The sequence below is a fragment of the Cheilinus undulatus genome, linkage group 9 (genome assembly GCF_018320785.1).
Source record: "Cheilinus undulatus linkage group 9, ASM1832078v1, whole genome shotgun sequence".
Classification (NCBI taxonomy): domain Eukaryota; kingdom Metazoa; phylum Chordata; class Actinopteri; order Labriformes; family Labridae; genus Cheilinus; species Cheilinus undulatus.
The window spans coordinates 21,680,239-21,707,840 of NC_054873.1; the positions used below are offsets into that span (position 1 = coordinate 21,680,239).

General features: G+C 41.8%; 1 protein-coding gene across 1 annotated transcript in view; it reads left to right on the top strand.

Moving 5' to 3' along the window:
- The first annotated feature begins 1,877 nt into the window (after nt 1–1,877).
- LOC121514494 (mucin-5AC-like) overlaps nt 1,878–27,602 on the top strand; it is a 40,805-nt gene continuing 15,080 nt past the window's right edge. The window contains exons 1-30 of the mRNA XM_041794622.1: nt 1,878–2,137; nt 2,242–2,356; nt 4,324–4,396; nt 4,490–4,593; nt 4,673–4,883; nt 4,986–5,111; nt 8,200–8,317; nt 8,413–8,551; nt 8,658–8,762; nt 8,873–8,942; nt 9,042–9,179; nt 11,053–11,217; nt 11,301–11,395; nt 11,499–11,625; nt 11,726–11,981; nt 14,113–14,177; nt 15,249–15,349; nt 15,446–15,597; nt 15,731–15,869; nt 15,949–16,056; nt 16,148–16,327; nt 16,408–16,647; nt 16,760–16,916; nt 17,071–17,199; nt 17,339–17,489; nt 17,944–17,987; nt 18,112–18,306; nt 18,404–22,387; nt 22,509–26,069; nt 26,182–27,546. Coding sequence (XP_041650556.1) covers nt 1,878–2,137; nt 2,242–2,356; nt 4,324–4,396; nt 4,490–4,593; nt 4,673–4,883; nt 4,986–5,111; nt 8,200–8,317; nt 8,413–8,551; nt 8,658–8,762; nt 8,873–8,942; nt 9,042–9,179; nt 11,053–11,217; nt 11,301–11,395; nt 11,499–11,625; nt 11,726–11,981; nt 14,113–14,177; nt 15,249–15,349; nt 15,446–15,597; nt 15,731–15,869; nt 15,949–16,056; nt 16,148–16,327; nt 16,408–16,647; nt 16,760–16,916; nt 17,071–17,199; nt 17,339–17,489; nt 17,944–17,987; nt 18,112–18,306; nt 18,404–22,387; nt 22,509–26,069; nt 26,182–27,546 — 12,673 coding nt within the window. The remainder of the gene's footprint in view (nt 2,138–2,241; nt 2,357–4,323; nt 4,397–4,489; nt 4,594–4,672; nt 4,884–4,985; nt 5,112–8,199; nt 8,318–8,412; nt 8,552–8,657; nt 8,763–8,872; nt 8,943–9,041; nt 9,180–11,052; nt 11,218–11,300; nt 11,396–11,498; nt 11,626–11,725; nt 11,982–14,112; nt 14,178–15,248; nt 15,350–15,445; nt 15,598–15,730; nt 15,870–15,948; nt 16,057–16,147; nt 16,328–16,407; nt 16,648–16,759; nt 16,917–17,070; nt 17,200–17,338; nt 17,490–17,943; nt 17,988–18,111; nt 18,307–18,403; nt 22,388–22,508; nt 26,070–26,181; nt 27,547–27,602) is intronic.

Here is a 27,602-nt window from a genome sequence, read left to right on the forward strand (position 1 = left end):
AGGAAGTTATTGGTTTCAGTTTTTTTTTTTCCAAGAATGTGCAACCAAATATTAAGTTAAGGGTGCTAATAATTTTGCCTGGCCCATTTTTTTAATTTGTGTAAAATTGTGTCACTTTTGTCTTTTTTTCTTCTGATTTGTTTGTGTTGTTCCAATGCACATAAAGGTAATAAACACATGTATACCAAAAATATTTGTAATTGCAACAATTTCTGGGAGAAATGGTGTATTTTCTGGAAAAAAAAAAAATCCAGGGGTGCCAATACTTTCGTCCATGACTGTATATGCCTCAGATGAAGGAGTCCAAGTATCTCAGGATCTTGTTCACGAGTGAGGATAAAAAGAAGTGTGTGATTAACAGGCAGGTTGGGGCATCATCAGGAGTTCTGATGCCTAGTTGTGCTGGTCTATTGTGGTCAAGAGGGACCTGAGCTGGAAGGCAAAGTTTTTAATTTACCAGTTGATCTACTCCCCAACCATCACCTATGGTCTTGAATACTGAGTAAAGACCAAAATAATGAGGTTGCGGATACAAATGGCTATTTTCTCCACAGGGTGGCAAGGCTAATAATAATGGCCTGATTGACATCTTTGTTTACCCATAGTTCACTCTCACTGCCTGAACAAAGACATTGAATCTACATATATATATACAGGCGTACAGGTAATGGACATTATGCTCCAGGTTTCAAACCCTAGTGTGTGCTGGCAGTCACATTTTGAAAGTCTGAAAGCTTGACATTGTCTTACAAAGCAGGATAAACATGTGAGGTCCCCAAACCGGATACAGTCCTTCCCTACTTAGGAAGAGAAAAATGGAAAGTCAACCTTGAAAAGGTTGTGGCCCTACCCAACACAATTTGTCTAAAATTTACAGACCAGTTCTTTCATCTGAAAACACACCAGAGGGTCAGTAAACATGTCATAGCTTCCCTAAGTCTTTCACAAATGTTTGGTCAGTGTATGGTCCAACGATATGTGGATTTACAAAGATTTAACAAATTAAGGCATATCCTTTGTAGATATTGGGACACATCCATAGCTTAAAATTATATGGACCAATGAAAAAGTACACAGTTTTGTGTGCACACACATATTTCCAGTACAACAAGGACTTTAGTAAAAGTGCTAAGTTATAAAAGCATTTTAAGTGTTCTATAACTGAAGCATCCTGTATCCTATAATTAATATTATCTTATTTATTTAAGAGATAAGTTGATAATTGTAAAAGATGATCTTAAATGGAGTCTTGCCAGTGATTGACAGGAAGCTTCTCGACACACTGATGAAGATGTTGAGTTGTCTTGAGCAGCTTCATTATGGGTGTGATTCCAATAGTGGCAGAAACCACAAGGGTTGACACCCACTATGTCTTTTTTTGCTCCTCCTAATCTGCAAACACCTGATGCTTTATAATTCAACACGCTGGTAAAGCGGGGCCATTCGGCAGAGCGATCCCTGTCAGAACAGGGTTTACCCAAGGATCATGAGAACCACCAAGATGCTACTTGAATGGGTGATACCATGGCTCAGCCTCTGCGTTGGACTATGCTCAGCCGATGGTGGTACGTATACATAGAGAGAGTTGCACAAATTAATAGTGTATCAGCAAATTTAAAGAGAGAAATAAATCCTACAAAATATGTTTTGATGTCCACACTGAATAATACAAATTTCTACAGTCTGCTTTTGTCTGTTGTTATTGATGATGTCTAAAAGTATTCTTTTTTTAAGGCATGGGAAAGATGATGATGAAAAAGCCAATAATAAGAGGTAGTTTAAAATTTTTCTGAAAAATATGAGGCAAATCAAGGCTCGCCTAATCAATTTGAACTACAGTAATGGTATTTCTTTTTTTTTTCCATCACAAACTAGAGATGAAGTCCACCCACAATGACCAGTTCTGCAGCACATGGGGAAACTTCCACTTTAAGACTTTTGAAGGAGACTTCTTTCAGCTCCCCTCCACCTGCACCTATGTCCTGGCTTCTGACTGCAAGGACAGTTACGAGAGCTTCAATATTCAGTTCCAACGACAGAATGAAAATGGAACCACCATCATTAAAAAGATCACAATAAAACTGGATGGGAGAGTTGTGGAGGTAGACTGCACTGGCGTCAGTGTCGATGATAAATTGTGAGTCTGTTTTTGAAAATGTGGCTTTTATCTAACAGTAACAGTAATGGATGCATTGATGATTGATGGCTTAATATATCACCAGGATGTTTTTTGCCCTTTAGTGTTCCTCTTCCATTCAGTCAGCATGGTATTTCTATTGGAAAAACTATGGACAATATTAAAATCAAGGCAAAACTGGGTTTGACAATCACTTGGAATAAAGAAGACAGTCTCTGGGTATGTATATCCATTGTGCTTTTTCATAGTATAATTGTGGCAATGCATAAATCAGGTCTGATATCTGTTTAAGGTTTTTGATACTAACTTTAGGTCTGTTCCTATACCAAAATTATAGGTACAGACACAAGGTTCTGGAGATACATACCATATTAAGTTCCGTTGCTTTTTGAAATACTGAGAAATTGAATCAGTAAAGTACCAAGAGTTCGAATTTAGAAAAAGAAAGAAATTATGATGGTTTAGTGTTGGATAAGCACTGATTATCTTCAAATAACACCTAAAGGTAATGCTTAATTTTAAGGATATTCATACCACAGATGCTGTTTTAAAATGCAGAAAAAGTGGACTTTTATAAAGGACAAAGAGCAAACATGAGCAAAATATTCACTCAGTCAGAGACTGTGATTGACTGCTCAGAGGCAATAAAGAAGGAGAGAAGGCCATGCCTGCAACTGGAAATGAAAAAGTCATTAGAACTATTCAAGCTGATTAAAGTCATTTTAGAAAAATGTTTTGGAAACGATCTAGTTTTCCTGCTCTTGGAATCAATACATCTACGTTTAAGATTTGCAAAGTAATCGTGAAATTTCATTTTTACTTTCTCATTAACAAAATTTAAATTCAATTTTTATTTAAGAGGTCTAGTTATCATTTGTAACTTCTGTTAAATTCAATTATAAATCCTAGAATATTTTATAAGGTGACTGAAACCTACTGGTAGTTCATCTGTAGCCCTTACAAGAGCAGGGCCTTGATATTGCACAAGTATATGACAAATGTCAGCATCTTACATGCTGATTGACTGTGCCTAAAGGTGCTCTTTTTCACCCCTGAGAATTTTATTACTGACAAAACAAACACTAAAACTATTTTTTCCACAAAAAAAAAAACAGGTAAAGACTTACAGAAATGAAATTAAAATTGAAAAACATAAAATAAAAACTAGTATCTAGATACTAGAAGTATCCTCTTATTTTACACTGTAAAAAAAGAGAATAAGAAGTATTTGCAAAATCAGGAAGTCACCAAAAAATCAACTTGCAAAAGCACACTTAAGTACTGTTTGCATGAGGCTAGTGTTACCTGTGGACCTCTGACATTTTGTGAATTACCCCCTGACATCAGTGTTTGGAGTGGTAAATCTGGATGGGATAAGCATAGTCTGTACTCAAATTTACAGACATTTCTAAAGATAAATGTAAGGGTGATCCATGGCTGTAGCAATGAAAATGCACAATGCATTTTTTATAACATTTTTTAGATCTGTTACAAGCTGTCTGTGACTAATAAACTAGTGAAACATCTCTTCTAACTCCCTCGTAGGGCATTGAAGTAGATCACCTACAGCTGATCAGATAGAGGAAAAGAGAAACAGTCAAGCATCCCTCCTGTTAATACATAAGAAAAGTAGATGTTCAAAGTTAAATTTGAACCTCTCCTATTACTTTTAACTGTTTTTATGGTTAAGAGGAGATCTTGATTGCCCAAAAATTGGCTATAGCTGCTACACCTTACAAGCTGCAGCCGTGACGGCCAGTGCTCCTGCTCTCCCCAACCAGCCCAAAATGGGAGAGAAAACACAGAGCCTCCTATCTTGGCAACGACTGAACAAGGAAATCTAAATGATGTTTTAATGTGCTTTATGTTCACTTAGGGCTTTGTAAATATGACTTTTTTTTTTTTTTTTTTCCTGGCTCCCACTGGAAACGGCTTCGCACTTTTGCGTTTCTGACCCACCCATTGAGAACCGCTGGTCTAAAAGATGTTCCTCCCTTGTCAAAAACACATGAGCATCTTTTAGTGCAAATCTTATTTTGGCAGTAAGCTGACCACTCTCATCAGTTACCCTTCTTACTGTCCACACAGAGCATGCTGCTTCTCATAATGACTCTGTGAATGATTTTATACTTACTTACAATGTAAAAAGAACTGATTTTTTTGCTAACAATCCCTCTTGTATTAAGATTGAGCTGGATGAAAAATTCAAGAATGAGATGTGTGGCCTGTGTGGTCATTTCGACAGTGTCCAAGATTTTGGTGAGTTGATCAAAACAGGTAAATATGAAGTTATAAGCTGAAAACAAAGTCTGTAAAAACTTTTGCTTAATACTCTCTCTCTTCTACAAACAGAAACAAAGGCTGAAGCTATTGAGGAACTTCGGAAGAACTGGAAACAGGAATGTCCTAATGATGAAGTAATCTTTACGCCAGATGATCAAACGTGTGCAAAGCAGGTATGTGAAACAGACTTGCCTGGCATGATTATCTCTTTATGAAACAACATTTACATCTATCTTATATGCTGATCAACAGAAAGACCTCTGTGAGAACTTGCTGACGGGGCCTGCTTTCCTCAGCTGTCAAGATCTGCTTGACACCGACTCCTTCATCAAAGCCTGTGTGCAGGACCTGTGCTTCTGTAACAGCAGCACATCATGCCTGTGTTCAACTGTGTCAGAGTTTTCCCGTCAGTGCGCTCATGCAGGCGGGGAACCACAGAAATGGAAGACAGAACAGCTGTGTGGTGAGAACAGTGAAAATACTCGCTTTATAGTATTTTGAGCTGATATGCTATGTTGTTCCATTTCAAAATGGCTGTTTCACATTGTTTGTGCTTGCTGAATAGCAAAACAATGCCCTTTCAACATGGAGTATCAGGAATGTAGCAGTCCCTGCACTGACACCTGCAGCAACCCTCAGAGAAGCCAAGTGTGTGATGATCACTGCGTGGATGGATGCTTCTGTCCACCTGGTAAGTTTCAAGAATCGAAGCAAAGACTTAGGCAGTGTTATTTTACAGTACTGTCAAGGGATTAAATTTTTTATTTTTTTTTTTTGCTGGCTTTGTGATAATATTTATCACTATAATACAAGAAATAGGGCCATCAAACAAAAATAATCTTTAATTGCAGTTAATCTATGATTTTAATGCCTAATTTGGATTAATTTCACCTTTTTTGTGTTTTTTTTTTTTTTTTTTTTTTTTTTTACCCCAGTACTTTGCGTGTAAAACTGTTTCTGTTTGTACCATCTTAATCTAAAGGTCTATGACCTCTGGTTTGGAAACAGAAGTGCTTTTATTTTTTCAAAATAAGTAACTTCAGGATGACTGAAGCCTATGAAATAATCTTAACTGCAGCAAAAGGAACTTGTTATGGATTGAAAAGGAAATAAGGGAACAGTACTGTATGATTAGTCATCGTTCAGATACATTTTTTAAAGATTTACTTTTGGGACTTTTTTTTTTTTTTTTTTTTTTTGCCTTTTTAAGAGAGATAAGACAGTGGATAGAGCTGGAAACAGGGGTGAGAGAGTGTGGTGAAAGAGCCACAGGCTGGACTTGAAACCAGGCCACCCACACATATGGGGGGCCCAAACACAAGGCCATCTGTGCCCCAAGTTGACTTTTGGTTTGTCCTCTGTGTTGTTTGGGGTTTTGTATTAGTGAAGTGGCATGTTAAGGATCAGTGGCATTATTATTTTTTATTTTTCAATAATGTGCTGCAGGGAGAAGTTGCAGTGGCTTAACCAAAGTTTGCGTGAAAGGAGAGTAAATGGTGTGATTAATGTGGTTAAAAACAATAACGCACTGTTTTTGTACCTTAATCACATTGCACAAAATGCTTTAAAACTGACAGCCCCAGTGAGGAACACTGCTAACAGGTAGACTAAGTGTATTACTGGGGTGTCCACATGTCCCACTCTGACTGGAACCACCTGTTTTAAGCTCTATTTCTGATTTCCAACAAACATCTAAAATATCCTAAAGTGTCATTTTGTAACAGCTCCTGTCCCAGTTTTCACCAAATTCAGAAATAATGCTAGCAGCACCGATTCTGTATTAATTAGTGCTGTTACTGGATTAAAAATATAATCAAGTTAATTACATCACTACGCAGTGATTAATCATGAATATATCACTGTATTTTTTTATATTTTAAGTAAATTTTTATGCTTTTAGATTTTTCTAAGGTTGTTATTGTCAAGTGTTTTACCGTTATTCATTTAATTCTATGTACAGCACATTGATCTGAGTCCTTGTCCATACCATTATTGATACTCTCTATAGTTTGGTGGAAAGAAAAAATAAGGGCAAATATTAAAACTACAAGGGGTCTTAGCGAAGAAGTGCTTGAGTTAAAAAGCTATGATTCAGTCTGTCACATCTATCGTATATCCCTCAAATTTAATAACATATGCACATTGAAATAAAGTTTCTCAACAAAAACTAAATTTTCCCGTTTTCATGTGACATTGAAACATATCTTAACACAGAATGCAGTCCTCTTATTTACAGAGGTTCCCTGAACGCATCATATTTCCCGTCTTCAGCTCTTAAAGTTCGCAAATTAACATCAATTTTGCCAATTCCACCGCAGATTTCTGCACTGGATTAATATTGTTAACACACAGGACTTGCTACAAGTTTTGCAGCACTTTTCAGCATTTCTCTGAGCGGCTGAAGAAGAAAACTGTCCTGAAGCAGCTGAAAAGAGTGGTATGAAAATGGCTTGAACCCCTGTTGTTGTTAGCGTCTTTGCTAACATTAGCAAAGATGTGCTTTGCCTGAAGGTGGTATTTAAGACTCATTGTGCTTCAGTGTAAAGACAGTTCATCACTGCAGCATGTACCCACAATTTTGGTTTTATCTTAACTAACAGTCTCCAGCTTTTCATAAAGAAAACTGTCATTAAGCAGACCTGGGTCTGTCTCCTCACTCACCACTGCAGGCCGTGTCTGACCCGCCTCTCACATCTTCACATCCGTTTTGACGGATAGAAAAACATCTCTAATGAACCACAAATCAAAGCTAAATACTGATTTTTCTAGGTGCTGATCAATGTTAGCATCCAGCTATTGCTCAGCTAGCCCCATGTATCAAACTGAAAGGACCTGCTATATAACACCAGGCTGGCAAACTGTCATGCTGAAAAGGAAACTGTTTCCCAAAGAGCTCCAGTAGATGTACAGCTTCCTTCAAAAAGTACCAGGCAATGAATATGCTAATTTTAACCTGGTTTCTAATTGTGTTAACTGCTTTTCAAATTTAAAGTTATGTAATAGCTATAATCTTTATTTTCTGTTGCTTCATTCTCTCAAATTACTCACTCAGAAGTAGGGATGCGCACAAATAGCTGGCTAAATGGGTCAGGGCAGATCCCTTCATAGCTGGCACCAGTTTACAAGTGCGGTAGACCAATTATTATCATTTTTTTATCAGCTCAGGCTTTCAGTCACAGCTGCCTGCCACTAGAAGCCACAGTGGTTGTTCTTAATGACTACCGCCATGCTGCCACAATGCTCTTTAACCTGATATAAACAACTGCTAGCTGCTTTATCCCCAATAGCATTTGATGGGAACAGCATGGTTTGGAGCTATTTTGTTCTTGGGAATTAAATTGTCCAGAGGCTGTCAGGTTATACTCACATATAACTGGAGCACTGAGTGACAATATTCAGCACAAGAATGTTGCAATTAACCTGCAAAGAGGATCAAAGGCCGGCAGTGCTAGCACTGCTAACATCAGTCACATTCTGCAAACCGTCTTTGCACCATTACGGTGTGATATAGTTTACAGTTGCAGTTTGAAGTATGTATACAGAACGTATTCAGTTGACTTTAGACCAGTCGGCATTCATATTTTGCATTTATTCAAATGGAAAGTATACGCCTTGAATCATCATTACGCAGAACACTTAATAAACAAATGAACTGTGAGCCAGGCTTCTTTCAACGTTTACAATACATGAATATTATGTATGACAGTAACTGGGTTTGCATTGTTGAAAAGAATTTACTTTTGACTTAAGACTAATCATGTCATTATGTGTCTCCAAAGGGACTATCTTTGACGACATCAGACAGAGTGGGTGTGTTCCTGTTGGCCAGTGTTCCTGCTTACACAATGGCAAGCCATACAAACCAGGGGAATCATACTCTAAGGCTTGTAGAAAATGGTAATCCCTTTATTATCTTTAACGCAATGTTTGTATTTATATCATGTGTACTTAAGGTGATCCATCCAGTTGAACTGACTGAACTCTGTTGACAGCACCTGTACCCAGGGACAGTGGGACTGTAAGGACACGGATTGTCTCAGTATCTGCTCTGTGCTGGGTGGATCCCACATCTCCACCTTTGATGACAAAACATACACATTTCATGGAGACTGCTCTTATGTTCTTACCAAGGTGAGGCATTTGAAATGAGTTAAACTCAGCCTTTGATAATCAAACACAATATCTGCCGAAGATTAAACTGTTTCTAATTTAGTATGTTTTTATCTTCTAAACCTAGGAAATGAATGGGATTTTTACTGTCCTTGGTGATCTGAATAGCTGTTCCAGATCATCCAAATCAACTTGCCTGACTGCAGTCACTCTTCTACTGCCTAAGCAAAGGGTAAGATTTGAGTATAGAATAGTCTTCTCTGAATTAAGTGGGTTTATTTATTTTGTATTTGGTTAAAAGACTAAGTTACCATAAATATTGCCCTATTCTCCTCACTGTAGATGTTTGAAGTTAAAGCAGACGGACAGCTTTGGTATAACAAAATGATGGCACAACTGCCACTTTTCACAGGTGAGTTGGGAGATTTTTCAACTTCTTGAAAATTACAACCTAAGTGAGTTTTCTACACCTTTATTTTAATGTTTTGTATAAAAATGCTTTTCCCCTCAGATGATGTAACCATTTTCAGACAATCATCATTCTTCATTGTAATCAGCACCTCCTATGGACTGCATCTGGAGATTCAGTTGACACCAATCATGCAGGTTTACATCAAAGCCAGCATGTCCACTAAAGGCAAAGTAATGGGTGCGTGTCTTTCAGATACTCTGTTAAATGCCATTTGCATTACCAAAAATTGAAACCCTTTGCAACTTACTACAGGTAGCTACGGTAGCAGTTTAGCTACATTTCTCAGTAGTTTTGTGCTCTCGTTGCTGTTTTTTAAACAATGATTACCTTTCATTTAACACCTTAATATCCATTATTACTTATGAAGCAAAAAAGGAGAGTTTGTGGGGCTCATTGGATGGGGACAGTATTGCCAGTGTGCATGGCCAAGCTATGACCTGCAAACTTTTTTCAGTCTGCTACAAAGATGATTGGTGCCGGGCCCAGGGGTGAGCGTTAACCAGGGAAAGCCCATTTACTGGCCAATTCAGGGGCCCAGACAATTCTGTGGGCGGGCCAGGATGTTGCTATCTACCTTTGCTGTGTTGCTGTAGCTTAGTTTGCTGAATTACTTCTGGGTGTAGCTTTAGTGTTGTGAAGCTTTTTGTTTGCTTGCTTGCTTTTGAAGGAGTGACTTGTAGCTTAGCTCACTTCAGTAGTTTGCCCAACACTGTTACTGGTCGCAGGTTCAAGTGGTTGAAATGAGATTCCTCAGGAGGGTGGCTGAGCTCAGCCTTAAGCTGGGTACACACTGTGCAATTTCAAGCCAACTTTGTAGCAGTTGTGGCAGAATGTCAGCTTATACTGTGTGACTGAATTGCTTCAGTGCACAACCATAGTGCATCTTGTATGTGCTCACACTCTATGATCTGATGGTAATGTACTGCCTGAGTGCTCACACTCTACGAGTGAAGTCGGGACGGACTTTGACAAAAATTGGCTGAGTTTTCTTTGAAAAAGTTTCGCACTCTAAGTTTTAAACCGTATCCAGTTATATACTCTCTCTCTCTCTTTCTCTCTCTTTCCCGCTAGCTCTCCCTCTATCCCACACACACAAACAGCATCAACATCTGTTTTAGCTGCAGGTCTGCGGGTAGGAATGTTTCCTGCTTGTTTGTTTCCTTTATTATAGCTAGGGTGTGGGGGGCGTCAGAAAGTCATTCATGCTTTGCCATGTTGATTTAAGATGCTGTCTGACAGTTTGCAAAAGAAAAAAATACCCCAGAGTTCATCCAACCAGTCAGGAGCATCTGGCCATAGCTGGCAGTGGTTGACCTTCATATCCCCCTGCACACAGCATGATAAATGATGCACGATCCGACTGAAAGTTGGTACAACTTGCAAATGAATCACACGACTCAAAATTTGTGGCTGAATCGGATTAAATCTGCGCAGTGCATGAACGGCTTTAATAGTGTTAGGATCTCAAACATCTGGGATCTCTAGGTAGAGCTGCTGCTCCTTTGCCCTGAAAGGAGCAAGTTGAGGTGGTTTGGGCATCTGATCAGGATGCCTCCTAGGGGACTCCGTGTGAGGGTATTCCGAGTGCAATCAATTCGAACAAAACCTATGGAATTATATATCTCATCTGGTCTGGTAACGCGTTGGAATCCCCCAAGAATAGCTGGAGAATGATGCTGAGGTGAGAGATGTCTGCTGGGTTTACTCAGCCTGCTGTCAATGCGACCTGGCTCCAGATGGACGGACGGACAGATGGATGGATGCTGTCCAGAGGACACATAGCCTTTAAACGTATTGGCTCTATAGCCTCTTTTTACTGCTTAGCCTACAGTCTGTAAACTTTAATTTTGCAGCCTGGAACAACATATGTAATACCCTTTAGAGTTCTTTAATGAGCTCACACTCTGACAGAAACTGGGGAAGGCATGCAGCATTAGGCCTAGCTGTTTCAATGAAAACGTAACAACACTGGGTCTTCATATTGCATTTCATCATGGGGTTGTAAGCACTGATTGGTAAGAATTCAATCAAAGTTTTATGCTTGTTGCAGGTCTTTGTGGAGATTTTAATGATGTGGAAGCTGATGACTTCAAAACTATGAATGGACTGATTGAAGGAACATCTGGGATATATGCCAACACATGGAAGACCCAAACAAGCTGCCCTGATGTAAAAAACATAATGGGGGATCCCTGTAGTCATAGTGTTGATTTAGGTAGGTCAAAGGCCCCTGCCCCATATGGTACTATTATTTCTTAAGAGTCTGCCAGTGATTTGCCAGCTCGTTTATTTTTGCAGAAAAATATGCCAAACACTGGTGCTCCATGCTCTCGGACCCAAAAGGGGTTTTCTCCAAGTGTCACTCTGAAATAAACCCTGAAGTTTATGAAGATGTAAGCAGTTCTTTGATTTTATTTATGTCAGTATTGTTTTGTTTAAGTCACTGTACAGCACCTTTTTACTATTATTTAATCTACTTGATGCTTTTCGTCACAGTCTTGTGTTTATGATACCTGCACCTGTGTGGATAGTGAGAAGTGCATGTGTGCTGCTTTATCCTCCTACGTTCAAGCATGCGCCGCTGAAGATGTCTCCCTGAGTGGATGGAGGGACGTCGTATGCAGTGAGTGAAATGAGAACCTACTGGAGAAAAATCTATGTTAATTCATAAAATTCAAAACTATGCTTTAACAAAGCTAATATTTTTGTCTTCCTTTCAAAAGAGAATTACACAACTAGATGCCCATCAAACCTTGTGTATGGCTACCAAATGGAAAGCTGTGGGCGCACCTGTCGCTCTCTAAGTCAATCAGACTTAACATGTAAGGTTAAAAGTACTCCACTTGATGGCTGCGGCTGTGCTAAAGGAACATACCTAAATGAGGATGGAGAGTGCGTGTCAGCCTCAAAATGCCCCTGTTATGTGGACGACACAATGGTAGCTCCAGGCGGTGTGATTAAGGTCCACAGACAAAAATGGTGAGGATTTGAATAATTCAAGTACAATTAAAGCAGATGATTAAATCAATAATATATTGAATATTCAGTTTTCTACTTTAGCCAGCACTAAAAGGAAAAATGGTTGAAAAGAAAAGTCTGATGACCACTACTGGTGCCACCCAAAAATCCTGAACTATAGGTGTTTCAAGACCAAAGCACCAGGAAGTTTTAATTCCAGGAACTTATGTCAAGGAACTAAATGGTTCCTGTGTCCCTGTGTAATCAGGCATCCAGATACAGCCAGGTTTTATATGAAACAAAGTAAATCAATTCAATAATGTGATATCAGACCATTTACCAGTAAAGATGTAGATGCCTAATAGAACTATAAGATTTTTTATATATACACACTATATTGCCAAAAGTATTCACTCACCCATCCAAATAATTGAAACCAGGTGTTCCAATCACTTCGATGGCCACAGGTGTATAAAATCAAGCACCTAGGTATGCAGATTGTTCCTACAAAAATTTGTGAAAGACTGGGTCGCTCTAAGGAGCTCAGTGAATTCTTGTGTGGTACTGTGATAGGATGCCACCTGTGCAACAAGTCCAGTGGTGAAATTTCCTCGCTCCTAGATATTCCAGTCAACTGTCAGTGGTATTATAACAAAGTGGAAGTGAATGGGAACAACAGCAACTCAGCCACGGAGTGGTAGGCCACGTAAAATGACAGAGCGGGGTCAGCAGATGCTGAGGTGCATAGTGCGCAGAGGTCGCCAACAGAGTCAGTCACTACAGACCCCCAAACTTCATGTGGCCATCAGATTAGCTCAAGAACAGTGCGTAGAGAGCTTCATGGAATGGGTTTCATGGCCGAGCAGCTGCAAGCCATACATCACTAAGTGCAATGCAAAGCGTCAGATACAGTGGTGTAAGGCATGCCGCCACTGGACTCTAGAGCAGTGGAGGCATGTTCTCTAGAGTGACGAATCGTACTTCTCCATGTGGCAATCTGATGGAATCGGAATGCTTCAGCATACCAAAAGACAGTTCTATGCTCCCAACTTTGTGGGAACAGTTTGGGGATGGCCCCGTCCTGTTCCAACATGACTGTGCACCAGTGCACAAAGCAAGGTCCATAAAGACATGGATGAGAGAGTTTGGTGTGGATGAACTTGACTGGCCTACACAGAGTCCTGACCTCAACCCGATAGAACACCTTTGGGATGAATTAGAGCGGAGACTGAGAGCCAGGCCTTCCTATCCAACATCAGTGTGTGACCTCACAAATGCGCTTTTGGAAAAATGGTCAAAAATTCCCATAAACACACTCCTAAATCTTGTGGAAAGCCTTCCCAGAAGAGTAGAAGCTGTTATAGCTGCAAAGGGTGGACCGACATCATATTAAACCCTATGGATTATGAATGGGATGTCACTTAAGTTCAAATGCAAGTCAAGGCAGGTGAGCAAATACTTTTGGCAATGTACTGTATATCTCAATGCATTTACCCTTTTTTATTGGGAGTAGGGCTGTCAATTACAGTTTTTAAACACGATTAAGCTTTCTATAGTTTATTGCAATTATCCTCCAATTTTATCACACGTTGAAATCCCACTTCTTTGCATTAAAACTGTTTTGGTTTCATTGGAGATTTTTGTATTGTAAACTAAAGCTTATTAATTTCCCATTTGAATACAAAAATGCTTTTATTTTCGAAAAAAGGAGACTTAAGGTAGATCAAAGATTATGTCATGAACTTTACAGAAAAAGAAACATTTAATGGACTAAAAAGGAACAAAGGGAATGGTAAAAAGTGAAATGTTCCATAGCACAAGGTGAAGATGATTTATGTACCAGGCTGTCTGAGTTTTAAAATAGCAAATAGACATTAAGGAGTAGTTGTGTAGTTATTTTACATCACTGTTCCTGCAGGTGTCTACAGTAGCCTAATCAAAGTCTGCAGAAAGCAACAATTCAGCATGCAATTGATTAAAAAACACTGAATCACAATTATTGTTTATTATTCATGCTAGTTAACTGTTTTTCTTTGGTGGTGAAAAGTGGAAGAACTTGTAATTTGTAATTGTAAAAAGGACAGGTGGTTAGAAAGGGCAGCTCTGTTTCCACCTCCTGCTGGCTGCAGTGTGTACAGTCTTTCTCCTTTAGGGATCCAGCTTTGTCTGAGGCGTCCTCGCTCAAAGACGAGGTTGTGCTCACTGAGTTTGTTCATGGTAAAACATTTCCTCAGCTGTGGATCAGTCGCAATTTTACAGTCTCTGAAATATATCGTATACAGCGATAATACCATATCTGTATGATATAATATCTTTGTCAGTGATCAGTAATCCCCGTCATGGTTACTCAAATCTTGATCCAAATGGGGCATCTGGACTTGGTTATGATTATTGAGGCTTATTGTCTCTCCTCTGAGAGCTCTCTTTGGTTCTAAAATGATGGTCACCTGAGAGTTGGTAGCAGAGTCTTTGACCTTGTTATCTTACAAAATCATTCAACACTGCAGCCCCAGCCCCTATAGTTCTGAGGCATTTGGAGAGAATTACCCCCTGAGCTAGACTCTTCAAAGGGTAGATATGCCAACCCAGAAATAAAGGATACCCTTGTTTTTGCAGTATAAAAGCACAGAGTTGCTAACAAAGTTCCTGGTTCCTTGGGAAAATACCTGCTACTGAAAAGGACCTACTGGCTCTTTAGGTGTGGGTCTTGTGTTAAAATCAACTATTTGGCTGTAACATGCTGCCTTTAGCTGTTTTGCATTTAAATGTGGTACATTTCATTTAGTTCGTTCTTTGAACTGTGAATTTGAACAAGCATCTTCTTTTGTAATCTCTCTAGAATAGTGCTGAGTAGCTGTCATTCTACTGTGTTACTTTTTTCAAGTAAAGAAATGAGAACAGGAATATAAAGTATGTAAAAGCAGATAAAGTAAATGAATATTATGTATTTATATGTGTGAACAGAGCCCCAGTTGTGGATGGTAAAAACCCTTGACATAGCCTGGCTCCAGAAACATAAAAATATCTGTAAATAAAGATCATATTGTTTTTGCTTCAGAAAAAAGAGAGAATATATAAGCAACGGTAATAAGGAAGTATACCTAACCTCTTATATCTTTTCTTCTCTTTACGTATTTCAGCTCATGCCATGATGGAAAATTAATCTGTAAAGGAAGGCTCATGAGTGAATGTAGGTACAAGTCTTTCAGCTACCATAGTGTTTTTCTTTGCTTCTCAAACAAAATATGAAAAGCTGCTTAATTTAAAACACACAATAATTGTCCACAGCATGCACCAGTCCAATGGTATATTTCAACTGCTCAAGTGCAACGCCTGGTGCAACAGGATCAGAGTGCCAAAAAAGCTGCCAAACACCGAATCCAGAATGTGTAGGATAAAAACCCTGGTTCATGGCTGTTATTAACTATCATATATGTCTTCACAGCAGAGTAGCATCCTAAATATTTTTATTTTTCTCTGAACAGGGCAATAAAAAGTGTATCTCAGGCTGTGTGTGTCCAGCTGGCCTGCTGTCAGATGATAAAGGAGGATGTATTGCAGAAGATGACTGTCCCTGCACATATCAAGGAGAGTCTTATGAATCTGGAAAGACTGTCACTGTAGACTGCAACACCTGGTGAGCTCTTTAATCTTTTACAGCTTTAATAGTTCATATTTAGGTGTTTTTTGTTTGTTTGTCTTTTTTATCTTATTTTGTAAATGGACCAACAGTGTGTAATTCAGCATAAACTTATCTGTTGAAATTATAGCACTTGCAAAGGCAGAAAATGGGAATGCACAGATCACCAGTGCGGTGCAACCTGTACCACATATGGAGAAGGACATTTCATCACATTTGATGATAAGAAGTTCTCCTTTATTGGTGACTGTGGATATGTTTTCGCCCAGGTATAGACAAAAAAAACTCACAGCAAGCCTTTGATATCTGTTAAATGTAAGTTTTGTGAAACAAATCTGCATCTGGCAGGACTACTGTGGGGACCAAATGAATGGCACCTTTATGGTTACAAGGGAGAGCATCCCATGTGGTTCATCTGAAAGCATCTGCTCCACTGCAATCAAGCTCTACTTAGGGGTACATATCTATTATACGCATGCCTAATCATGCCAGAAATTTTGAAAATGACCTTGTGATATAACAAATGAGCATGTGTTGTTTCTTACAGAACAAAGAAATTGTTCTTTCAGAGGAAGATATTAAAGTAATCAAACAAAGCAAAGGAGATGACATACCCTATAAAGTTCACACTTCTGGTATGTACCTTGTCATTGAGGCAGAGAATGGTCTTGTTCTCATTTGGAATAAAAAGACAACACTGATGATCAAACTCAGCTCTGATTTCAAGGTCGGTGACAAGATGCATAAGTGTTAAAGTAACTTTGTAAGGTTGTCATTGTTGCCAATCAAAACTTCTTTTTATTTCAGGGAAAAGTCTGCGGTCTTTGCGGGAACAATGATGGGAATGTAAAGAATGATTTCACCACCAGGAGCAAAGAAGTTGTGGTTGAAGCTCTTGTGTTTGGAAACAGTTGGAAAGTGGCAGCCACTTGTCCTGACGCAAAAGCACCAAAGAATCCCTGCAGCCTATACTCACACAGGCAGGCATGGGCATTGAAACACTGCAGCATTATCAACAGTAACGTATTTGCTGCTTGTCATTCAAAGGTAATGAAAAACACATCACTCTATTATGGATAATGAGTTTAGTGTCTGGACAAAGCATGTCTGTACGTTAAAGCAAGAGGACACTGGATTTATTATGGTTCCTTTTAAAAAGGTGGATCCACAAAACTACCATGACGCTTGTGTGAAAGACACTTGTGCCTGCAATACAGGAGGAGATTGTGAGTGTTTCTGCTCGGCTGTTGCAGCCTACGCAGCAGCCTGTAATAAGGCCGGGGCATGTGTGAGATGGAGAACTCCCACTATCTGCCGTGAGTGTTGTATCTGTGTGTCGGTGATAAGATAAGCATCATTATCGTCTGTCAAATTGAAATTTGTCTTTTTCATCACGATAATTAAAAGATTTGGGATATGATTTATTGGTTCTTGTTATTTCTCAACTGTGTTTTTTGTTTGTTTCTTTAGCTCTTTTCTGTGATTTCTACAACCCTGATGGAGAATGTGAATGGCATTATGAACCATGTGGAAAACCATGCATGAAGACTTGCAGAAATCCTTCAGGAAAGTGCTACAATCAAATTCCAGCATTAGAAGGTACCAATGTCCTGAAAATGAGGATAAATGCACCCTAGAGCTCTTACATTTCAGAGTTGGAGGTCAATGCCTTCACTGTGGTAGTAAATACATTCATTTAAAGGGCAATGAACCACTGTCCTGTTATGTATTTTTTAAGGCTGTTATCCGAGGTGCCCACCTGAAAGATCTTACTTGGAAGAAGTAACCATGAAGTGTGTGCCAAAAGAGGAATGTGGCTGTTATGATACCAATGGCAAGCATTATAAAGAAGGGGAGCTTCTACCTTCAACAGAAAACTGTTACGAATGGTAAGACACTGTTTTTTAATCATTGCTGCAGTTGGTGTAAAGTCAATGATGACCTGACTAGCAGTCCTCTAAATGTATGTATTACAAAAATAATTTTCATGAACAGCAAAGCTGCTTGGCTATGTTATGAGGTAAAAACTAAATGAGATTATTTTTTTACGTCATGGTAATATTGGAACTGTTTTAAAGAAGACAGTTAAATAGGGATTTGTTTTTTTTTTTTTTTTAAATATAAACAGGTTGTAACGCCATCCAGTATGACAGGTGTTTTCGTTGCGAACACAATCACTATCTTTTTTCCCAATATACAAAACATATACAAAAGTTACCAATATACAAAACCAGAGCAGTAATTTAGAAAAAATGCCGTAGTGCACACCAGGACAGGAGAAACAAAATGAAAAAACAATGGTTTGAAACTATTTAACTACTTGTTGTTTCATGTGCATTTCAGTTATTGCTCTTCAACAGAAGCAAAATGTAATTATAATGTCCAAGGTGAGCATATTTCTGTTTCTTCAGCTAATTTGTTATCAAGAAAACTAATGTGACATAAAGATATAATTGTTGAGCATTTTTTGTAAGTATAAATTGTCAATTTTTAAAATACATTTCTTTTCAGCTTGTACCTGCTTATACAAAGGGCGTACATACTATTATGGTGATACAATATATAACACACATGATGGAGATGGCACCTGCATCACAGCAAATTGTGGAGAAAACGGAAATATTTCAAGAATATTTAAGCCTTGCACATCATCACCCACAACGACCAAAACACCGACAACAACAGTCTTTACTTTTGACACAAGTGGTGAGAAAAGAGTTAAAAGTCAACAGCATGGATTCTAAAGACATTATTTTAAATTTTTTGTCATGTAACGTAATGTGGCTGCATTTGTTTTTGACAGTCACTGCAAAGACTACAACTCCAAAAGTGTCAACTGAGGCTGTAGCCACAAGCACAGAGAAACCCACAACAACCACAGTGGCAGAAACACCCACCACAACAACCACAAGCACAGAGGAACCTGTTACAAGTGCTGGAACCAGTGAAAAACCCACCACAACCACAGCTGGAGTTGTGACAAAGCCAGTGGTTACAACTGAACCATCAACAGGACCTGTTGTTAGTGTTACAACTGCAGTCACAGAGAGGCCCACCACAGCACCCACAACAACTGAGAGACCTACCATAACCACAGGGAAGGTCACAGAAATATCCCCCACAACCTCAAGTGGAAAACCCAGTACATCCGCAGCCACAGAAGAACCCAGCTTCACAACAGCCACAGAAAAGCCCACCACAACCACTACAGTCACTGAGAAACCCACCACGATAGCCACAGGAGAGCCAGAAACTACGGCTACCACCACCCCCAAGGAACCCACCACAACACCCGAAGACTGCTTTGAATGTTCTTGGACAAAATGGAGCAACAATAGTTATCCTACATCTGGGCCCAAAGGTGGTGACTCTGAATCTATTGATGACATTCCTAACCTAAATGTTTGCAGCAAGCCTCTGGAAATAGAGTGCAGAGCAAGCGAGTATGAAGACACACCTCTGGAAGAGCTTGGTCAAAATGTCACATGTGATCCATCAGTTGGTTTAAAATGTAACAACAAAGACCAACGTAATCCACCTCCATTATGTCATGATTATAAAATACGCGTCAAATGCTGCATCAATAAATGTGCAACATCAACTGCAACAACATCCTCATCAAGACCAAACACAGAAACCTTACCTCCGACCACAACAACAACATCAGGACAAACAACAGAACAGCCTGGCACTACCTCTGCTGCCAGCACAGAGAAACCCACCACAACAACCACAAGCACAGAGAAACCTGTCACAAGTGCTGGGACAAGTGAAAAACCCACCACAACCACAGTGGCAGAAACGCCCACCACAACAACCACAAGCACAGAGGAACCTGTTACAAGTGCTGGAACCAGTGAAAAACCCACCACAACCACAGCTGGAGTTGTGACAAAGCCAGTGGTTACAACTGAACCATCAACAGGACCTGTTGTTAGTGTTACAACTGCAGTCACAGAGAGGCCCACCACAGCACCCACAACAACCGAGAGACCTACCATAACCACAGGGAAGGTCACAGAAATATCCCACACAACCTCAAGTGGAAAACCCAGTACATCCGCAGCCACAGAAGAACCCAGCTCCACAACAGCCACAGAAAAGCCCACCACAACCACTACAGTCACTGAGAAACCCACCACGATAGCCACAGGAGAGCCAGAAACTACGGCTACCACCACCCCCAAGGAACCCACCACAACACCCGAAGACTGCTTTGAATGTTCTTGGACAAAATGGAGCAACAATAGTTATCCTACATCTGGGCCCGAAGGTGGTGACTCTGAATCTATTGATGACATTCCTAACCTAAATGTTTGCAGCAAGCCTCTGGAAATAGAGTGCAGAGCAAGCGAGTATGAAGACACACCTCTGGAAGAGCTTGGTCAAAATGTCACATGTGATCCATCAGTTGGTTTAAAATGTAACAACAAAGACCAACGTAATCCACCTCCATTATGTCATGATTATAAAATACGCGTCAAATGCTGCATCAATAAATGTGCAACATCAACTGCAACAACATCCTCATCAAGACCAAACACAGAAACCTTACCTCCAACCACAACAACATCAGGACAAACAACAGAACAGCCTGGCACTACCTCTGCTGCCAGCACAGAGAAACCCACCAAAACAACAACAAGCACAGAGAAACCTGTCACAAGTGCTGGGACAAGTGAAAAACCCACCACAACCACAGTGGCAGAAACGCCCACCACAACAACCACAAGCACAGAGAAACCTGTCACAAGTGCTGGGACAAGTGAAAAACCCACCACAACCACAGTGGCAGAAACGCCCACCACAACAACCACAAGCACAGAGGAACCTGTTACAAGTGCTGGAACCAGTGAAAAACCCACCACAACCACAGCTGGAGTTGTGACAAAGCCAGTGGTTACAACTGAACCATCAACAGGACCTGTTGTTAGTGTTACAACTGCAGTCACAGAGCGGCCCACCACAGCACCCACAACAACTGAGAGACCTACCATAACCACAGGGAAGGTCACAGAAATATCCCTCACAACCTCAAGTGGAAAACCCAGTACATCCGCAGCCACAGAGGAACCCAGCTTCACAACAGCCACAGAAAAGCCCACCACAACCACTACAGTCACTGAGAAACCCACCACGATAGCCACAGGAGAGCCAGAAACTACAGCTACCACCACCCCCAAGGAACCCACCACAACACCCGAAGACTGCTTTGAATGTTCTTGGACAAAATGGAGCAACAATAGTTATCCTACATCTGGGCCCGAAGGTGGTGACTCTGAATCTATTGATGACATTCCTAACCTTAATGTTTGCAGCAAGCCTCTGGAAATAGAGTGCAGAGCAAGCGAGTATGAAGACACACCTCTGGAAGAGCTTGGTCAAAATGTCACATGTGATCCATCAGTTGGTTTAAAATGTAACAACAAAGACCAACGTAATCCACCTCCATTATGTCATGATTATAAAATACGCATCAAATGCTGCATCAATAAATGTGCAACATCAACTGCAACAACATCCTCATCAAGACCAAACACAGGAACCTTACCTCCGACCACAACAACATCAGGACAAACAACAGAACAGCCTGGCACTACCTCTGCTGCCATCACAGAGAAACCCACCACAACAACCACAAGCACAGAGAAACCTGTCACAAGTGCTGGGACAAGTGAAAAACCCACCACAACCACAGTGGCAGAAACGCCCACCACAACAACCACAAGCACAGAGAAACCTGTCACAAGTGCTGGGACAAGTGAAAAACCCACCACAACCACAGTGGCAGAAACGCCCACCACAACAACCACAAGCACAGAGGAACCTGTTACAAGTGCTGGAACCAGTGAAAAACCCACCATCACCACAGCTGGAGGTGTGACAACGTCAGTGGTTACTACTGAACCATCAACAGGACCTGTTGTTAGTGTTACAACTGCAGTCACAGAGAGGCCCACCACAGCACCCACAACAACCGAGAGACCTACCATAACCACAGGGAAGGTCACAGAAATATCCCCCACAACCTCAAGTGGAAAACCCAGTACATCCGCAGCCACAGAGGAACCCAGCTCCACAACAGCCACAGAAAAGCCCACCACAACCACTACAGTCACTGAGAAACCCACCACGATAGCCACAGGAGAGCCAGAAACTACGGCTACCACCACCCCCAAGGAACCCACCACAACACCCGAAGACTGCTTTGAATGTTCTTGGACAAAATGGAGCAACAATAGTTATCCTACATCTGGGCCCGAAGGTGGTGACTCTGAATCTATTGATGACATTCCTAACCTAAATGTTTGCAGCAAGCCTCTGGAAATAGAGTGCAGAGCAAGCGAGTATGAAGACACACCTCTGGAAGAGCTTGGTCAAAATGTCACATGTGATCCATCAGTTGGTTTAAAATGTAACAACAAAGACCAACGTAATCCACCTCCATTATGTCATGATTATAAAATACGCGTCAAATGCTGCATCAATAAATGTGCAACATCAACTGCAACAACATCCTCATCAAGACCAAACACAGAAACCTTACCTCCGACCACAACAACATCAGGACAAACAACAGAACAGCCTGGCACTACCTCTGCTGCCAGCACAGAGAAACCCACCACAACAACCACAAGCACAGAGAAACCTGTCACAAGTGCTGGGACAAGTGAAAAACCCACCACAACCACAGTGGCAGAAACGCCCACCACAACAACCACAAGCACAGAGGAACCTGTTACAAGTGCTGGAACCAGTGAAAAACCCACCATCACCACAGCTGGAGGTGTGACAACGTCAGTGGTTACTACTGAACCATCAACAGGACCTGTTGTTAGTGTTACAACTGCAGTCACAGAGAGGCCCACCACAGCACCCACAACAACCGAGACCTACCATAACCACAGGGAAGGTCACAGAAATATCCCACACAACCTCAAGTGGAAAACCCAGTACATCCGCAGCCACAGAAGAACCCAGCTCCACAACAGCCACAGAAAAGCCCACCACAACCACTACAGTCACTGAGAAACCCACCACGATAGCCACAGGAGAGCCAGAAACTACGGCTACCACCACCCCCAAGGAACCCACCACAACACCCGAAGACTGCTTTGAATGTTCTTGGACAAAATGGAGCAACAATAGTTATCCTACATCTGGGCCCGAAGGTGGTGACTCTGAATCTATTGATGACATTCCTAACCTAAATGTTTGCAGCAAGCCTCTGGAAATAGAGTGCAGAGCAAGCGAGTATGAAGACACACCTCTGGAAGAGCTTGGTCAAAATGTCACATGTGATCCATCAGTTGGTTTAAAATGTAACAACAAAGACCAACGTAATCCACCTCCATTATGTCATGATTATAAAATACGCGTCAAATGCTGCATCAATAAATGTGCAACATCAACTGCAACAACATCCTCATCAAGACCAAACACAGAAACCTTACCTCCGACCACAACAACATCAGGACAAACAACAGAACAGCCTGGCACTACCTCTGCTGCCAGCACAGAGAAACCCACCACAACAACCACAAGCACAGAGAAACCTGTCACAAGTGCTGGGACAAGTGAAAAACCCACCACAACCACAGTGGCAGAAACGCCCACCACAACAACCACAAGCACAGAGGAACCTGTTACAAGTGCTGGAACCAGTGAAAAACCCACCATCACCACAGCTGGAGGTGTGACAACGTCAGTGGTTACAACTGAACCATCAACAGGACCTGTTGTTAGTGTTACAACTGCAGTCACAGAGAGGCCCACCACAGCACCCACAACAACCGAGAGACCTACCATAACCACAGGGAAGGTCACAGAAATATCCCACACAACCTCAAGTGGAAAACCCAGTACATCCGCAGCCACAGAAGAACCCAGCTCCACAACAGCCACAGAAAAGCCCACCACAACCACTACAGTCACTGAGAAACCCACCACGATAGCCACAGGAGAGCCAGAAACTACGGCTACCACCACCCCCAAGGAACCCACCACAACACCCGAAGACTGCTTTGAATGTTCTTGGACAAAATGGAGCAACAATAGTTATCCTACATCTGGGCCCGAAGGTGGTGACTCTGAATCTATTGATGACATTCCTAACCTAAATGTTTGCAGCAAGCCTCTGGAAATAGAGTGCAGAGCAAGCGAGTATGAAGACACACCTCTGGAAGAGCTTGGTCAAAATGTCACATGTGATCCATCAGTTGGTTTAAAATGTAACAACAAAGACCAACGTAATCCACCTCAATGTTTGAACTATAAAATACGCGTCAAATGCTGCATCAATAAATGTGCAACATCAACTGCAACAACATCTTCAACAACACCAAACACAGGAACCTTACCTCCGACCACAACAACATCAGGACAAACAACAGAACAGCCTGGCACTACCTCTGCTGCCATCACAGAGAAACCCACCACAACAACCACAAGCACAGAGAAACCTGTCACAAGTGCTGGGACAAGTGAAAAACCCACCACAACCACAGTGGCAGAAACGCCCACCACAACAACCACAAGCACAGAGAAACCTGTTACAAGTGCTGGGACCAGTGAAAAACCCACCATCACCACAGCTGGAGGTGTGACAACGTCAGTGGTTACTACTGAACCATCAACAGGACCTGTTGTTAGTGTTACAACTGCAGTCACAGAGAGGCCCACCACAGCACCCACAACAACCGAGAGACCTACCATAACCACAGGGAAGGTCACAGAAATATCCCACACAACCTCAAGTGGACAACCCAGTACATCCGCAGCCACAGAAGAACCCAGCTCCACAACAGCCACAGAAAAGCCCACCACAACCACTACAGTCACTGAGAAACCCACCACGATAGCCACAGGAGAGCCAGAAACTACGGCTACCACCACCCCCAAGGAACCCACCACAACACCTGAAGACTGCTTTGAATGTTCTTGGACAAAATGGAGCAACAATAGTTATCCTACATCTGGGCCCGAAGGTGGTGACTCTGAATCTATTGATGACATTCCTAACCTAAATGTTTGCAGCAAGCCTCTGGAAATAGAGTGCAGAGCAAGCGAGTATGAAGACACACCTCTGGAAGAGCTTGGTCAAAATGTCACATGTGATCCATCAGTTGGTTTAAAATGTAACAACAAAGACCAACGTAATCCACCTCCATTATGTCATGATTATAAAATACGCGTCAAATGCTGCATCAATAAATGTGCAACATCAACTGCAACAACATCCTCATCAAGACCAAACACAGAAACCTTACCTCCAACCACAACAACATCAGGACAAACAACAGAACAGCCTGGCACTACCTCTGCTGCCAGCACAGAGAAACCCACCAAAACAACAACAAGCACAGAGAAACCTGTCACAAGTGCTGGGACAAGTGAAAAACCCACCACAACCACAGTGGCAGAAACGCCCACCACAACAACCACAAGCACAGAGAAACCTGTCACAAGTGCTGGGACAAGTGAAAAACCCACCACAACCACAGTGGCAGAAACGCCCACCACAACAACCACAAGCACAGAGGAACCTGTTACAAGTGCTGGAACCAGTGAAAAACCCACCACAACCACAGCTGGAGTTGTGACAAAGCCAGTGGTTACAACTGAACCATCAACAGGACCTGTTGTTAGTGTTACAACTGCAGTCACAGAGCGGCCCACCACAGCACCCACAACAACTGAGAGACCTACCATAACCACAGGGAAGGTCACAGAAATATCCCTCACAACCTCAAGTGGAAAACCCAGTACATCCGCAGCCACAGAGGAACCCAGCTTCACAACAGCCACAGAAAAGCCCACCACAACCACTACAGTCACTGAGAAACCCACCACGATAGCCACAGGAGAGCCAGAAACTACAGCTACCACCACCCCCAAGGAACCCACCACAACACCCGAAGACTGCTTTGAATGTTCTTGGACAAAATGGAGCAACAATAGTTATCCTACATCTGGGCCCGAAGGTGGTGACTCTGAATCTATTGATGACATTCCTAACCTAAATGTTTGCAGCAAGCCTCTGGAAATAGAGTGCAGAGCGTATGAAGACACACCTCTGGAAGAGCTTGGTCAAAATGTCACATGTGATCCATCAGTTGGTTTAAAATGTAACAACAAAGACCAACGTAATCCACCTCCATTATGTCATGATTATAAAATACGCGTCAAATGCTGCATCAATAAATGTGCAACATCAACTGCAACAACATCCTCATCAAGACCAAACACAGGAACCTTACCTCCGACCACAACAACATCAGGACAAACAACAGAACAGCCTGGCACTACCTCTGCTGCCATCACAGAGAAACCCACCACAACAACCACAAGCACAGAGAAACCTGTCACAAGTGCTGGGACAAGTGAAAAACCCACCACAACCACAGTGGCAGAAACGCCCACCACAACAACCACAAGCACAGAGAAACCTGTCACAAGTGCTGGGACAAGTGAAAAACCCACCACAACCACAGTGGCAGAAACGCCCACCACAACAACCATAAGCACAGAGGAACACCTGTTACAAGTGCTGAACCAGTGAAAAACCCACCACAACCACAGCTGGAGTTGTGACAAAGCCAGTGGTTACAACTGAACCATCAACAGGACCTGTTGTTAGTGTTACAACTGCAGTCACAGAGCGGCCCACCACAGCACCCACAACAACTGAGAGACCTACCATAACCACAGGGAAGGTCACAGAAATATCCCTCACAACCTCAAGTGGAAAACCCAGTACATCCGCAGCCACAGAGGAACCCAGCTTCACAACAGCCACAGAAAAGCCCACCACAACCACTACAGTCACTGAGAAACCCACCACGATAGCCACAGGAGAGCCAGAAACTACAGCTACCACCACCCCCAAGGAACCCACCACAACACCCGAAGACTGCTTTGAATGTTCTTGGACAAAATGGAGCAACAATAGTTATCCTACATCTGGGCCCGAAGGTGGTGACTCTGAATCTATTGATGACATTCCTAACCTAAATGTTTGCAGCAAGCCTCTGGAAATAGAGTGCAGAGCAAGCGAGTATGAAGACACACCTCTGGAAGAGCTTGGTCAAAATGTCACATGTGATCCATCAGTTGGTTTAAAATGTAACAACAAAGACCAACGTAATCCACCTCCATTATGTCATGATTATAAAATACGCGTCAAATGCTGCATCAATAAATGTGCAACATCAACTGCAACAACATCCTCATCAAGACCAAACACAGGAACCTTACCTCCGACCACAACAACATCAGGACAAACAACAGAACAGCCTGGCACTACCTCTGCTGCCATCACAGAGAAACCCACCACAACAACCACAAGCACAGAGAAACCTGTCACAAGTGCTGGGACAAGTGAAAAACCCACCACAACCACAGTGGCAGAAACGCCCACCACAACAACCACAAGCACAGAGAAACCTGTCACAAGTGCTGGGACAAGTGAAAAACCCACCACAACCACAGTGGCAGAAACGCCCACCACAACAACCATAAGCACAGAGGAACCTGTTACAAGTGCTGAAACCAGTGAAAAACCCACCATCACCACAGCTGGAGGTGTGACAACGTCAGTGGTTACTACTGAACCATCAACAGGACCTGTTGTTAGTGTTACAACTGCAGTCACAGAGAGGCCCACCACAGCACCCACAACAACCGAGAGACCTACCATAACCACAGGGAAGGTCACAGAAATATCCCCCACAACCTCAAGTGGAAAACCCAGTACATCCGCAGCCACAGAGGAACCCAGCTCCACAACAGCCACAGAAAAGCCCACCACAACCACTACAGTCACTGAGAAACCCACCACGATAGCCACAGGAGAGCCAGAAACTACGGCTACCACCACCCCCAAGGAACCCACCACAACACCCGAAGACTGCTTTGAATGTTCTTGGACAAAATGGAGCAACAATAGTTATCCTACATCTGGGCTGAAGGTGGTGACTCTGAATCTATTGATGACATTCTTA